General features: G+C 31.6%; 1 protein-coding gene and 1 pseudogene across 1 annotated transcript; one reads left to right on the top strand and one right to left on the bottom strand.

Moving 5' to 3' along the window:
- Positions 1-1,764: 1,764 nt before the first annotated feature.
- LOC148598493 (perlucin-like) lies at positions 1,765-11,325 on the top strand. The gene is made up of 5 exons (XM_088561118.1): positions 1,765-2,035; positions 6,834-6,921; positions 7,107-7,192; positions 8,112-8,208; positions 9,309-11,325. Exons 1-5 carry the CDS (start codon positions 1,982-1,984, stop codon positions 9,539-9,541), a joined length of 558 nt encoding a protein of 185 aa, XP_088417244.1. The 5' UTR covers positions 1,765-1,981; the 3' UTR covers positions 9,542-11,325.
- LOC148598494 (uncharacterized) lies at positions 3,319-6,130 on the bottom strand (annotated as a pseudogene).
- Positions 11,326-13,821: the final 2,496 nt, after the last annotated feature.

The raw sequence follows: 13,821 nt of genomic DNA, 5'->3' as shown, positions 1-13,821 counted from the left end.
ATATTCAGGCTAATATTCGAACGTAAGTATAGTATTATTGCGTAAGATTTTCCACATTTTGCGTAGTTATTTGTCCTAAGCTATCAAATATGGCAGGCCAGTAATTAAGACAATATGGAAAACATTACGTGATGATACATTAATTGACTTACCAGTCAAATACGTCATATTGGCGAAGGCTAGTGTGGATTTAAATCGGGTCAAAATGACGTTATGATGACTAACTCCCGTACTTGCACACATTTGTTTTTTGCATTCTTTTGGCATTTTTTACCATATCTCAGCTAATTTAAAACATTAGTCAATAAACCTTAATTTTGTTACATGTTATTTTGTATTGTTTCGCTAGTATTAATATTCACCAATGTAATACTAAGTAGTGTCAGTAGATACATTTTACATATCTATTAAATATTGAGCTAGTTCAGATATCGATCAAAATAATGTTGTTAACAAGAGCAATGTACTTTTTACTTCCTGTTTTCATTCAGTTTAGTTTTTTAATACAAAATGTATTGCTCATCGATGCTTATTTTAACCTAGTCTCCGTCGTATAGTTTCACCAACAACAAAAAAATGCATTCCAATTGGTTGATATTCTGCCATTTTGATTTGGTTGATATTCTGTCATTTGACTAGAGGGATAACTTGCCATTTGTATTGATTTCTGACAGCAATGCATAAACATCGAATTCGAATTCAATTTCTGAACTTTCATTTTTTTTTCAAAAGTGACCATCTTTCCGATACAAGGATATGATGCAAAATTATTTTTGCTTGTCTGTGCTATTGAAATAAACAAGTGTATATTCATAAACATATGGTTATAGTCCGTATTGTGTGATAAGCATCATGTCTAAGGCGGAAGGGGAACGGATGGTTGCAGCAAATAAAAATCTGTAACAATTGCAGTATTGAAACCTGCAATATCTTATTATATCTGCTTTGGAAATTGAGTCAAAAATGTATGTTGAAAAGAGTAAAACATGCCATACATGAAATAACGAAAACAAAAAATAGCAGTAAACAAAAAAATGTACCAAAGTCGTACTCGAAACAATAAAAGGTTATTTAACAGATACATGATACTAATTTAGACAACAGACCCTACATTTGATGATTTTTTTTTTATTTTTACTTAAATGCATCAACTGTGTACGTCTACGATAAAATATTAACCTTATTGCTCAGCTAGACGATGTGAAATGAATGTTTGAGTGGATACGGAACAATGGTTATTGAACACAAAATCAATTATGAAATCAAACATTACCCAAGCTCATATCACAAAAAAGCTTCTTATACATTAAAACAACTTCGGTTTTACATCACTCATAATTATCAAAGTTATCTTGCTTTTACACTCGTATTCTATCAATATCATTCTGTTGCACAGGCAAATATCATAAAATACTGCTTTGTTTTCATGTTAAATTTAAAAAAAAAATTGAATTTTTCATATCATTCGTGTGTGTTGACTAGTAGTTTGAGATCAAATACTGTCCACTCCTTTTTTGACAAAATAGTTATGTTATATAACTAACTTGTTTTTGATATTTGGCATAATTCCACATTTTTTCTTCCCATTAAGGTTTAATGAATTCAATTTGAAAACATCATGTCTTCTTAAAAATAGATTATTTTTACTCATTACCAATTTACGACATCATGTAATACAACGGTTATGGTAGTTATTCTTATTTTGTTGAACAGAATATGAAAAACCTGATAGTTTTGTTATGATACATGTAAAATGTTGATAGTCGTCGGTTTTCTATTCACTTTTCATTCCATTTGTGCAGACTTGAAGTCGGGTATTATTTATATAAACAAATTCAACGATATTCCAAAACTACAAACAATAGACAAAATAGGATTTAAGTCATGTGCACGTCGCTGTATATACCATAAGTTTTGCTACGCATTTAACTATTGGTCAAAGCTTTTGATTTGTGACCTTTTTGCTGATGAGGGATTGACAATGTTCCGAAATATCGCTTATGCCGACTTCTCTAATATTTCATCTTGGACACTGGTAAGCACTTTTTACCGACTTCTCTGTAATCTCTACTTGGACACAGGTAGGTATTTGTTAGATTCATATATTCAATTCTCTCTATTTTATTTTTTATTTGGTTAAAATAATATATTAAACTCGCAACTATTTTCATAGAATAATTGACGGCAACATCCCTTCAGCACCTGCGAATGGAGTTTTCATATCACAAATCATTCATTTTGCCAGAAGTTTTTGTACCGCGCTAGACATCTTACAGTTTGGCTTCTTGAAAGGGTTATGCTGCTACATCGACTCTTGAATTAGAACATATAATAAAAACAATTCAATGATGCGTCATGTAACTAATGACCACTGATTGTCATGATTTGTGATACGGTACCCTCAAAATTTAACATTTGCATCACATTGGTGCAGCGATGTAACAGTGGAAGGTTGGCATACCACAAAATTAATTTGTTAACATATGGTGTGCATTATTTTAAAATACAGTGGTGAGTTTTGGTGAAATGGTGAAAATAAGACACTCCCGTGCATGTTGTAAGTTTAAAGCCCAAAGGCTCTGGTTACTATCCATATGCTTTGTTTTATTTTAAAATAATTTTTTTATAGTAACTAGTTTACAAGATTAAAATCATCTACAAACTCGTAATAGCATCATGGTTTTTCCATATAAGAATGTAGCAAATCTTAATTGTGGCTTTCGAAAAGTATACCGTATTGATTTATAACACCATTTTAAGGATAAATGTTAAAGAGATTTGTGATTGTTAATATTGTACTTGTACCTAATTTCTTTTGTTTTTGTTTAAAAATATTGTTTACAGTAACGGTTTCAAGTACAAATTTGCCGGTCGTAGCAAAGTCAATATAAAACCTAATTGTATTGGCCTCTCCAAAAAAGGATCTTTATGCTGGTATTTGGTGCATGGTTTTTTGCAAACTGACCTTACAATTTCATGTATCAAGTCAGTTTGCCGATCCAAGCATTATCAGCAAGTACAATTTACAGGAATTTTGTTCGAATTAATATAAGAAAAAAGATAATGTGGTATGCAAGAATATGGATATCATTAACTATAAGGGGGGTCGAGGAGTGATGAGGAATTTTCACAATAAAAGGTTATTTAGTCGGTAATTGCTTGGTGCATACCATTATTTAATATTATGTTTTTTTTGTTTTGTTTTTTTTAAAAATTGTTACGGTTTGTCAGTAATAAGTTTTCGTCGAAGACACCCATGTATTTCAAAAATAAAAAAAAATAACATTCTTTTACTCAGAACAGTTATAAATTATTATTTCAGACTGAGATTTGTGACGAGTAATATCTTATTATTATTTTTGTAGTCAGCGGTTTGCTTAAAACAAAACGGTCGAGATAGATTTTGCTCCCATTTCCCATCACTACTACATCTGCTACAGGTTGTTTTTCAGGTGTAGATTCATCATCAGAGATATGGCATGTACTCATCATCTTGGAAATTTCAATTTCATTCCGAATAACGTGTCCAGTGTCTGATAAGTCATATACATATATTTTACCATCTACCATAAAAGTTGACTTGATTTTCTTCCTACTCACTAACTGCCGTCTAGGTTTAGCTTTCCCTGTACGATGACTAATCATTATGTCATTTGGCTGCATAACAACACTTAATTAAGTGGCGATTTCTACAATTCTTGTATTGGTATTTTCGCCCATAGTATACGGCACTCCGCTAAGCCTTACTCATTGCTTTTTTGATATCTTCTCCATTGGAGAATTCTAATTCAGTTTGTTTCGGCTAGTTCAACGAAAATAGGCCTCTGTTGTTCTTCAATAAGGGTTTTGAACTCGTCAGTCACAATTTGTTTAACTGCTATAGCTATAAGCAGCTAAAAGTTGTGTGAATGGGTTAGAGTCAGCAAAAATGCGTCATTCTCCTTTGTACATAAAAAAATGACTTGTACCTAAGCCAACGGATCCCTTTGAGTGGAACATTTTACAAACTGTTCAATGTTCTTAAATGATACAGGCATGGGTCTGTTAGTTCATTTCATAGCTCCAACTAGATGTGTTCTCTTGAAAAAATAAATATTGTGATGTATAGAATTGATCGGTATATATTCTGTAACACTGATGGTAGAGGTTTTTGCAGAGCTTCATCAGAACAGTTTTGCCAAGCCTTTACTTTTCATGCATATATTGTCCTTTTTTGCTTAAAAACGACGAATGAGTATGGGTTACCTGAAATCGCATCAGCCAAAACCCATAACTTGATTCAAATTTGTCTTGGCTTATCAAGAATGAATCGTCCAATGCCTGAATGCTGTTGTTTGGAAGATAGCAATCTATAGCTTCATATGGGTGGTATAGATTTTTGGAGGTCTCCAACACATGGTTCAGAATCGGCAGAATTCTGGTTAATTTGTTGTCTGAAAAATGAAAGTAAAGGTATAAAGAAAGATGAGTTCTATTTATGAACATCTTAATAAAAGTGTTCAATATCATTGCTAGTTCATTGAAGACAACTGGTTTCATGAAGATTTTAGCTGCTGATATGTAAAATAAACATAGTATCATAAATCGATTCTTATATCTTCAGTTTATGTTATAATATTTTGGATATAGCCTGGATAGTTTTTGCATTCTGGAAGTTGAAATGTATTCCATTTTATTACAATTTATATAATTGGACTTGATGGTATGAATCTTTTACATAGACTGTAATACATGTATTAAGGAAAACAATGCGTAACAAATCATGCCTTGTAATATCACTTTTCAATACTGAATTCAAAAAAATTAATTAATGGTGAATTGAATAATAAATTATGTTTAATCCTTGATTTCCATAAATTATGCTTTTGATTTGTAAACTTCGGTTTTATTAAAACCGACATTTAAAGGACTCTCAGCTAGAGCTAATGCAGTGTCGTCAAGAATATGAATTCATTGCATGAGTGTGGCTTACACAAAATTCAATATGACATAAATGTAACAATATACTTTATTATATTTTTAACCTAAGTTAGTATTGAATCCAAGTTGAAGGCCAGGTTTCCTCCCTGTTTTAAATGAAAGAGTCCTTAGATCACTCATGTCATCATCATGATATTGTTCGTCCCTCCAGTATATTGTTGTTGCTAAAGTATCTGGAGATGATAAGGTGCTGAAGGACGACTGTGAATCAACTGATCTGTAATTACACATGAAAATAGAATAAAACTGATAAAGAAATAAAGAGTAAATCAATTACAGTGTATTTTATCATTATTTGGAGAGTCACAATGATATGTTACTATGTGAAATTGGGATGTTTTTTGACTGTAGGAAGCTGGTTTATTCAATGAAATATTTCGTTACGGTATACATCTGGTAGCATTATTTTCTTCCTTAATTGTTACATGTGTTGAATAAATGCTGTTTATTGTATACATTATTTTAAGAAATTGTATGTATCTTTAAAACTTCAATAGTTTTAACTCGTTTTTGAAAATGTAATTACAGATGTATAACATAATGATCAAATTGTTGATTATACTGTAAACATGTACAATGTAGGAAACAAATTTTAGTATCACCCTACATAAGATCAGGAAAGTTAAGGTATGGTAGTCTAACTTATTATTTTGGTCATTTGTGATACAGATCTAAGGTATATACGGGTACCCACATGCATTTACTGTAAACAATATACATCTTAACATAGACATAGAGTACGTTTATTGTCTGAAGTATGGTGGAAATTGTACATGTATACAATATTTTTAATATAAATGTGAAATTCACACACAATCAAAATATATACAAGGCTATTGATTGTGAGTTTAGCCTAGAAACACTAAGGATGGCCATGACCGTTATTTTCTCTAAATTCAAACATATTTCTTTTTTCTTTTTTTTTTTTTTTTTTTTTTTTTTTTTTTTTTGACTATCCGCTTTTTTTTGGCTACCGAAAGCTTAAAATATTAAGGGAGACAATATCAAATGTTTTCCACCTCCATATTTACAACAAATTACCCGTGAAATGCTTGACTTGCAAGGGTTGGTTGAAATCATTCTCCGTTTCGTGCTCAACTAGTTGGCTATTTAACACCATATCTAAATAATCTTCCTCGTCCTCTGACATTATTCTTTTTGAAGATACAACAGTCGAAATAATCAAGAAAAGAAGGAAACATTTATTCAACGGGTCATAGTTTGCCTTTCCTCGTTTGTCTACCCCGGACTTGACTGTTAATGAGCAACTCGGCGGGTGTTTCTAGAAAAGCAGAGGACGCTTACCCTACTGGTGCACCTGGCCCATGTTCCCAGTTTTTAGTGGAGTCCGAGTTGCTCATTTGCTTTTGTTACTTTGTATGTATGATTTTAGTTACTTTATGTTCTTTGTTGTGTATGTCTGTTTTCCATGTCTGGTCTTTGTCCCTGGATTACATTCTTTTGATTACCGCTATAACCTTGGTTCCCTTGATTACTCCTACTGTTCTTGTACCCTTTTGAGGTAAATTCGTCCGGACACTCTGATTAGACAAATTGTGTGGAAATTCAAAATGATTATTAAGTCAAATCTTACATTGTTTTACTTTAAAGAAATGCATTATGTTTTTTGTAAACAATTTTAAAAGAAATATTATGATTTCTTTTAATTTGTGTGCCTTCCGCAGAACAAGGGGGAATTTCGACAACAAAAATCATCAAGAATCGAGATTTGTTTACTCCTTGATAGACATTTAGACACAGTTCTAAGATATTTCACAAAATATGCTTTCTTGTTTTAATGAAATGGTTTTATTGTTGCATACAACGCGTCTTAATTTGCATATATTTTTCAGGTCAATGATCCATGTTATTCTAATCCCTGTAAAACGTTTGAAATATGCATGAGGACAAGGAGCGCTGGGTATTTCTGTCGAAAAGATGGTAAATAGGATATTTTCTGAATTATTTTCATGCCATACAAATGCATGAAATATCATTATTCTTTTTTTAAGTATGCATATCTATAGTGAAATGAAAACAAAATATTAACACAGTTTGAGCTCAGCAATCAATCAGAAATCCAATCGTATTACCGGTTATCAGCTTTTAAAAATACTTTATTTCAGTGAATATGTGTCCTGTTGGATGGTCTGAAAACTCTGATAAATGTTACTGGATCCCCAGAACCTCAAGAACATGGCACAGGGCTAAGGTATGGCCTCCAAAATCGTACTACAAATCATTTAAACAAGTGCTGTATATCCTTTAATATCATCTGTAAGCATTCACTTGAACCATACTTTTAATTTCAATGACAAAAAGCTAGACCAAATTAAACCATAGCTTAATCAGTCAAACCGTAGCATAGTTGAGCTTTGCAGTAGTATTTTGTATGTACAGTGTGCAAGCCGTATAACAAATTTGTTCAAAGGGGGCAACCCATCATTACACGTCAATCTGGTTGGCGGTTTCATTGGAGAAAGTAATCAATATACATTTTTTTCTTTGAATAAAATAAAGTAATTCAAATTATGTATGTGCCTTGATGAATTTAAATAAGTCACTTAACGTATACATGGACTTACAACAGCTACAAGTAATACGTACAATCGGACTTTAAACCAGTCTCTCGGGTTGGAGAGTTACTTAATTTTAAAGAAAAAAGTTTAAAGAAAACGAAGTCAATGTCGGGAAATGATTGAGGTCTATTCAAATAATTTTTCGTCTGTAAATAGTATATTTGCATGTAATTTATTCATTCATTTCAATTAATTAAAGTCGACACAGTAGTCATGAATGGAAACCTACTACTTGGACAGAAATTCCACACCATGGCACGTTGGAGACACGTCTGAAAAAAAGACAAAAACACATAACAAGGAAAATCTATATAGTAACTGCGGTTTATAAGAATATAATCCAATGATAAAAGCCATGAAAGGAAAAAATACACAACAAAAACATAAAAAAACTAAATCAACACATACAAAGAAGCAAACGTAAATGAGCTTTGCAACTCGGACTCAAACCAATAAACCTTAAAAAAATAGGCATTATATTGAAAATCTTTGAATACATTATTTTATTCAATTCTTAAAATATATAGTGTTTAATGTTTGATTTGTTCATAGACATTTTGTGCACTAAAAGGTGGAAAACTTGCCGAACCTGTAAATGATGCCCAAAACACCTTTATAAAAACACTGGCGAAATCTACGAGATGCTCTTGTAAGTATTACAATCGATATATTTGGTGCGAGTATTTATAAGGACACCTACGAGAAAAATATAAAACGTATGTGAGTATTCATAAAGACACCGACAAGAAAAAAGGAAACATACAGAAGCAACTCATAAGTGGTTAATACATATCTTATTCACTAAACCTTTTTTTTTTTACAGGTAACCTTTTAGAAGGTTTAGTAGACAGACATTTTTATACCATTTTACACTATGGCTAGTCGAAAATCATACAACATATCATATCTAGAAATGTTATTTGAAAGGCTTATTTGGTGCATCTAGAATACTTATGGTGTTATATCAAATTATTTTGTAACCAAATCACCCTTTTTGCATGATTTTGCCGGATTGTCCTTAATTTGACATTTTTGCCAAACTGTTTTGGACATTTGTGTATACATATTCAAAGGCAATTTTCAAAAAAAAATCAATATTCATATACATGGTTTTGTAGAACGATTTGTTAAGTGATCAGTATTAAAACTTAAAAATAACTTTTACACATGGATGCAATCAAGGGTCCAATATCCTGGTTTACTGAGAAAATTTGCAAAGAATTGAAGATGAAAAATTCATTTTTTTTTTGTTTTGTTTTGTTTTTGTTTTTGTTTTTGTTTTTTTGGGTTTGTTTTGTGTTGGCTGAACAATTTGTTTCATTGGTTTGAAACCTGAAAGTGTTAATATATATTTTTACATGTATCAAAGTTTTATCAGTCAAAAAATCTCCTTCGAAACTTTCCTCTCCGTGCCTCACTTGTTAATAACAAAATTGACAATACAAATTGGTATAATAAAACATCGGGATATATGCTGCTCGACTTTTACTGTCTCATTTAATCAGGTCTGTTACCATATTTTATCTAGTATACATGTAGAGATACTCAAGTCAAAGTTACATTAGCATATTGTCTCTCTAGGATTAGGAATACATTAATTGAGATAAAATAGATTAGAACTTATGCACTCATACCCATGCTTCACTTACATCTTGTTATTTATTTTATTCACCTACGCTAGTCAATCAGTTGTTTTATAAATGGCTTAACCATTTTGCCTAATTAAATGTGGGTTTTATATCATTCCAGATGTGTGGATTGGTGGAACAGACATTCCAGTTGAATCACATTGGATGTGGGCAACAAGTAATATTCCGTTTTCAGTATCACAAACATACTGGGTATTAGGACAACCAGACAATTATAATGGATCCGAACACTGTTTAGGCATGGTTGCTCGCAGAGGATATGCCTGGATGGATTTTAAGTGTGAACGTTACACACCATTTTTATGTGAAAGGGAAAAATGGTATAAATCTTGATTATCTAAATCAAAAGGTCATGAATAAATTTCATTCATAACTTAATTTTCAAAAAGGGTTCAATGTACCTTACATTTACACTTATACTTTTGTGTCTGAGCTTTGCGTTTCTTCTTCTGTGTGTTTAAATGTGTATTTTCATGTCATTTTAAATAACCATGATCTTTGATATTTTTTTCTTTTTTATCTATAATTAAAAAAAAACAATACCGGTAAATATCTACGCAATGCTTAAATGGTTAAAACCGGTAAGTTGGAAACCAACATATCTAAAATTAAAGCGTTATTTTTCTAGTTGTGATTAATACCCTATCAATCTATTCCAGATAACCGAATGTGTAGTTATTTTTGTTACATCGTCTTAATGATGTGAACATAAACTACGTCGGAATCAAATTGAAATCATTTGTACAACACGCTTCGTAAAACAGTGCAAATTTTGACTGCCTAACCTTGTATTTTCGCTCTTCAGTTTTTCATCAATTTTTGCCGCCAACAAGGGAGGAAGCCGTCGTGTTCACCAGGTGAACTCGGATTACATGATATTGAATGAAAATATTCTAGTTTTGTTGAAACAGCTACGTACTTCAATCAATAGACTTTCATGAAGAGATAATTAGGAAAAAAATCAAACCCCAAAATTAATTTTTGTTTTCATCCTGTATTTAATACACTTCATGTCAGTTCAAGTTCATATATCACAGGAACAAATTGCTCCCAGTTTTTGGTAACAATTAATTTTTGCCATATTTGTAATGGAACCTGTATTATGTCCGCAAGTGTTTTATCTGTTCTTTTTATTCTAAAAGAGAGATTTATTAGACTCATATTTGTTGAACATAACAAGAATGAACTTGTTGAATATGTCGGAGAGATAATAACTCAATCAGAGTCAACAGATCAGCCAGAGGAGGCCATTTGATCTTCAATGTATTTCTAGGACACTCATGATAGCCTCAGAAGCCTATGTGACATACATTGTTACATTTAAAAATAAAAAAAAACTATCCCAATTTTTCGAACCTTTTCATTAGCAAAACTAAAGGACCACAACGCCACATCTTCTTTTTTGCTTTGTCATATAACTTACAATTACATTTTGTAAAACACTTTAGTCGGTGAATTGTTACAAAACTTTATTAAAGACAAAGAGCGGGATAAAGTTTAAAAGCAATAAGGATGATATGCAGAAACAAAACAATAATACCATTTAACTACCTCACCGCTGACAAATCTACCGCACAAATGTTGACAGAAAAACAATCGGTTCAAACGAGGAAAGACTATTTTACAAACAAAAGTTGAAACGAAAAATTGCAACCTATTATGAAAAAAAACGTAGAACAAAAATCACTGGAAGCGGTTCAAATGGACAGTAAGTTTCAATAATTGAAATTTCAATGAAACAAAATTGCATCGATATCAATCAAGACAATGCTTTATAATAAGCTTTTTCAGTAGAACAAACTTTGTCTTAATACAAGACAACACCAAACGTGTTTATATAGTATAAATTATAGCAGGCATTGCATTATATCTAAATCCCTTGAAAGACAATACTTTACAATTATAGCAGCACAGTACATTGTGTATGTTAAAAATGTCCGTATGTGTAATATAAGGAACATTGAACACATTTTCTTATGACTAAAATACCAAACTTTTATAAAGTATTAATATTATATACGCTGTTTGACGTAATAAAGCTTTTTCAACTAATGCGATACCATATTATTTATCTAAAAAAGAAAAGTATTCCATTTTTGATATAAAAATGTCAATTTGTAGATCAACTCGAGAAAGGGCATGAGAACTATTATCATCACTTGGCGTTTGTCTTCCTCTTACTCTATGTGAACCAAACTTGGTATGAATATTCCTTTGGCCATCCAGCATATAATTTATGTAAGTAATTTTGATCCATTTTGGACCAAAAATGCACTTCCGGTTATCCAACTGCTGTTAAGAATGTAAACTTTTGATTAAATTATTTCGCATCACAATATCCTCTTGTAGTTTAGGAAAATCTAGATGTTTTCACGAGAATTATAACATTATACACGATTATCTTATGTACGTTTACTATATTGGTCGCTTATATATACGTTTTTTTTTTCCTTTCCTCGTTTGTCTACCCCGGTATTGATTTTGTATGAGCAACTCGGCGGGTGTTTCTAGAAAAGCAGAGGAGGCTTACCATACCGGTGCACCTGGTCCATGTTCCCAGATTTTAGTGGAGTCGAAGTTGCTCATTTACTTTTGTTACTTTGTATGTATGATTTTAGTTATTCTATGTTCTGTGTTGTGTATGTCTGTCTTCCATGTCTGGTCTTTGTCCTTTGATTACATTCTTTTGATTACCGCTATAATCTTTGTTCCCTTGATTACTCATCCAATCTTAGAATTTTTCTCTTTTTTTTTATTGTTGTTGCTTTATGATTTTAAAGAAGAGAAGTATGATGTTGTTGCGTTTCGAAATTCCAATGTTATGCGTCCGTTCTCTGGTTTAAAATTGTTTTCGTTCCTGAATATTTAATCACGTAAAGGCATTATATCATATATTCATATAACATATTTTGTATATGCATAAGAAGTGTTTGTTTAAAACCTATATTCTACCCTATATCGCATACCCTATATCACACCATAGCCATATATCGCATACCTTATATCGCACCCCTTCTTTACCTGAAGCATAGTTAAAGTATACGGTATAATGAACATGACATGTTAAAATATATATCACATGTGTATCTACCCAAGACTCCTACATCACCCCGCAGGCCGGTGGTCCTTGTGGGTGATATAATAGTCTTGGGTAGATACAGCATGTGATACAGATTTTGACATGTAATATTTAGTATATATCGTAGACCTGTTTGTTGTAAATTGTGTTAAATTAAGGACGCGAAACTAGTAACATTTTATTAGCATCCAACCCTTGTCAACATGGTTATTTGTCGGATATTCCCCTTTTCGTTCATAAATCCTTAAATGTATTTCTTTAATATTCCATATTCATTTGTAATTCTACCTATCAGTTAAACAACCGGATTCAAAAGATAACAAGAAAAACACTATCTGGATGTGTTGTACTATTTGCATTTCATTACAAAGAAATCAAATAATGATTTCTTTTAATTGTATGTATCATGATAATAAAGAACAAAAAATGATTGTTGATTCAAACTAATGTTTTTTTGTTATTTTTTATCCATAGTTTATTCATTTTCATATGATTAAATGTACTCATAAGGTGCCCTTTGACATTTCCAGAAAAAAAGATACCCACGTTAGCTATTGGGCAATTACGATTATAATTGTTTCGGTTGAAAAAAAAAACACGTGTTTACCTTTTGTAATTGTATTTGAATCAAATTTGTACTTCCAGATTGTATTTATGAGTAGGATTAAACATTTCGTAATACTGCGCGTCATAAAGTATATATATAACGTCTCAGAATGTGACGACTCTATTCTCTACACTGCTCCATCGGATCAAATTGATACCGGGAAGATAACGTAAACTTATAGAAGGGTCTGAAAAATTCCCAACGATGTTAGAACTGTCAAATTTGCAAAGCAAATTTTTGTCGTTCCCTCCGCGGGACTCGAACTCGTACCGCTGTGACATCTATGGCAACACCGCCTGCACTAAGTCCAGCGCCCTAGACCACTCGACCAGCTAGGCTATAAAATATAGCGTTAGCTGGCCGAGTGATTCCTCCTCGTAGGATTAATCTAGGAGTGTAACTTAGTACACGATGTATGGTAGTACGGGACAGTTCATCTAGGTTTTATTATGTAGGATGAACCAAACAAACAAAACAAATGACATAAACAATACATGTAACAACGAAAAAAAAATAATTCAAAGAAAACTTTAAAAAATAAAACAACCCCACCCACACTCTGCAAATAATAAAAAAAACTTTTAACTAAAAACTTAATGTATGAATAACATTGAAATTTTTAAATAAAGATGTCTCTGAAAATTAATAGACTAATGCTGGATTTGGTTGAAATTGCAAAAAAAAATAAAATTGTTATTCACGATAAAACGATTAATTTATAATATTTTCGTGGATCATTGATTATCTCCTTCATTTATCCATTTATCAATGATCCAAGAAAATAGTATAAATTAATCGTTTTATCATGAATAAAAACTTTATTCAATATATTTTTTGTATTATTGAACTATTTTTCAACCAAAGCCTAACTCATATCTTTCTTTTCTCTTACATTTTTGCAGTCACGTTTTTGGCTTTTCAGGTTGA

The sequence above is a fragment of the Perna viridis genome, chromosome 14, assembly GCF_037379345.1.
Source record: "Perna viridis isolate PV_CMFRI_1.1 ecotype Kerala chromosome 14, ASM3737934v1, whole genome shotgun sequence".
In the NCBI taxonomy this organism is placed as follows: domain Eukaryota; kingdom Metazoa; phylum Mollusca; class Bivalvia; order Mytilida; family Mytilidae; genus Perna; species Perna viridis.
Note: the sequence above shows the minus strand (reverse complement) of the source record. Positions and strands in the feature narration are given on the sequence as shown.

Coding starts and splice junctions, on each gene's coding strand:
- LOC148598493 (XM_088561118.1), top strand. CDS start 1,982: ATGTTCCGAAATATCGCTTATGCCGACTTCTCTAATATTTCATCTTGG. Junction 6,922..7,106: donor GTATTTCTGTCGAAAAGATG/GTAAATAGGATA, acceptor ACTTTATTTCAG/TGAATATGTGTCCTGTTGGA. Junction 7,193..8,111: donor GAACATGGCACAGGGCTAAG/GTATGGCCTCCA, acceptor ATTTGTTCATAG/ACATTTTGTGCACTAAAAGG.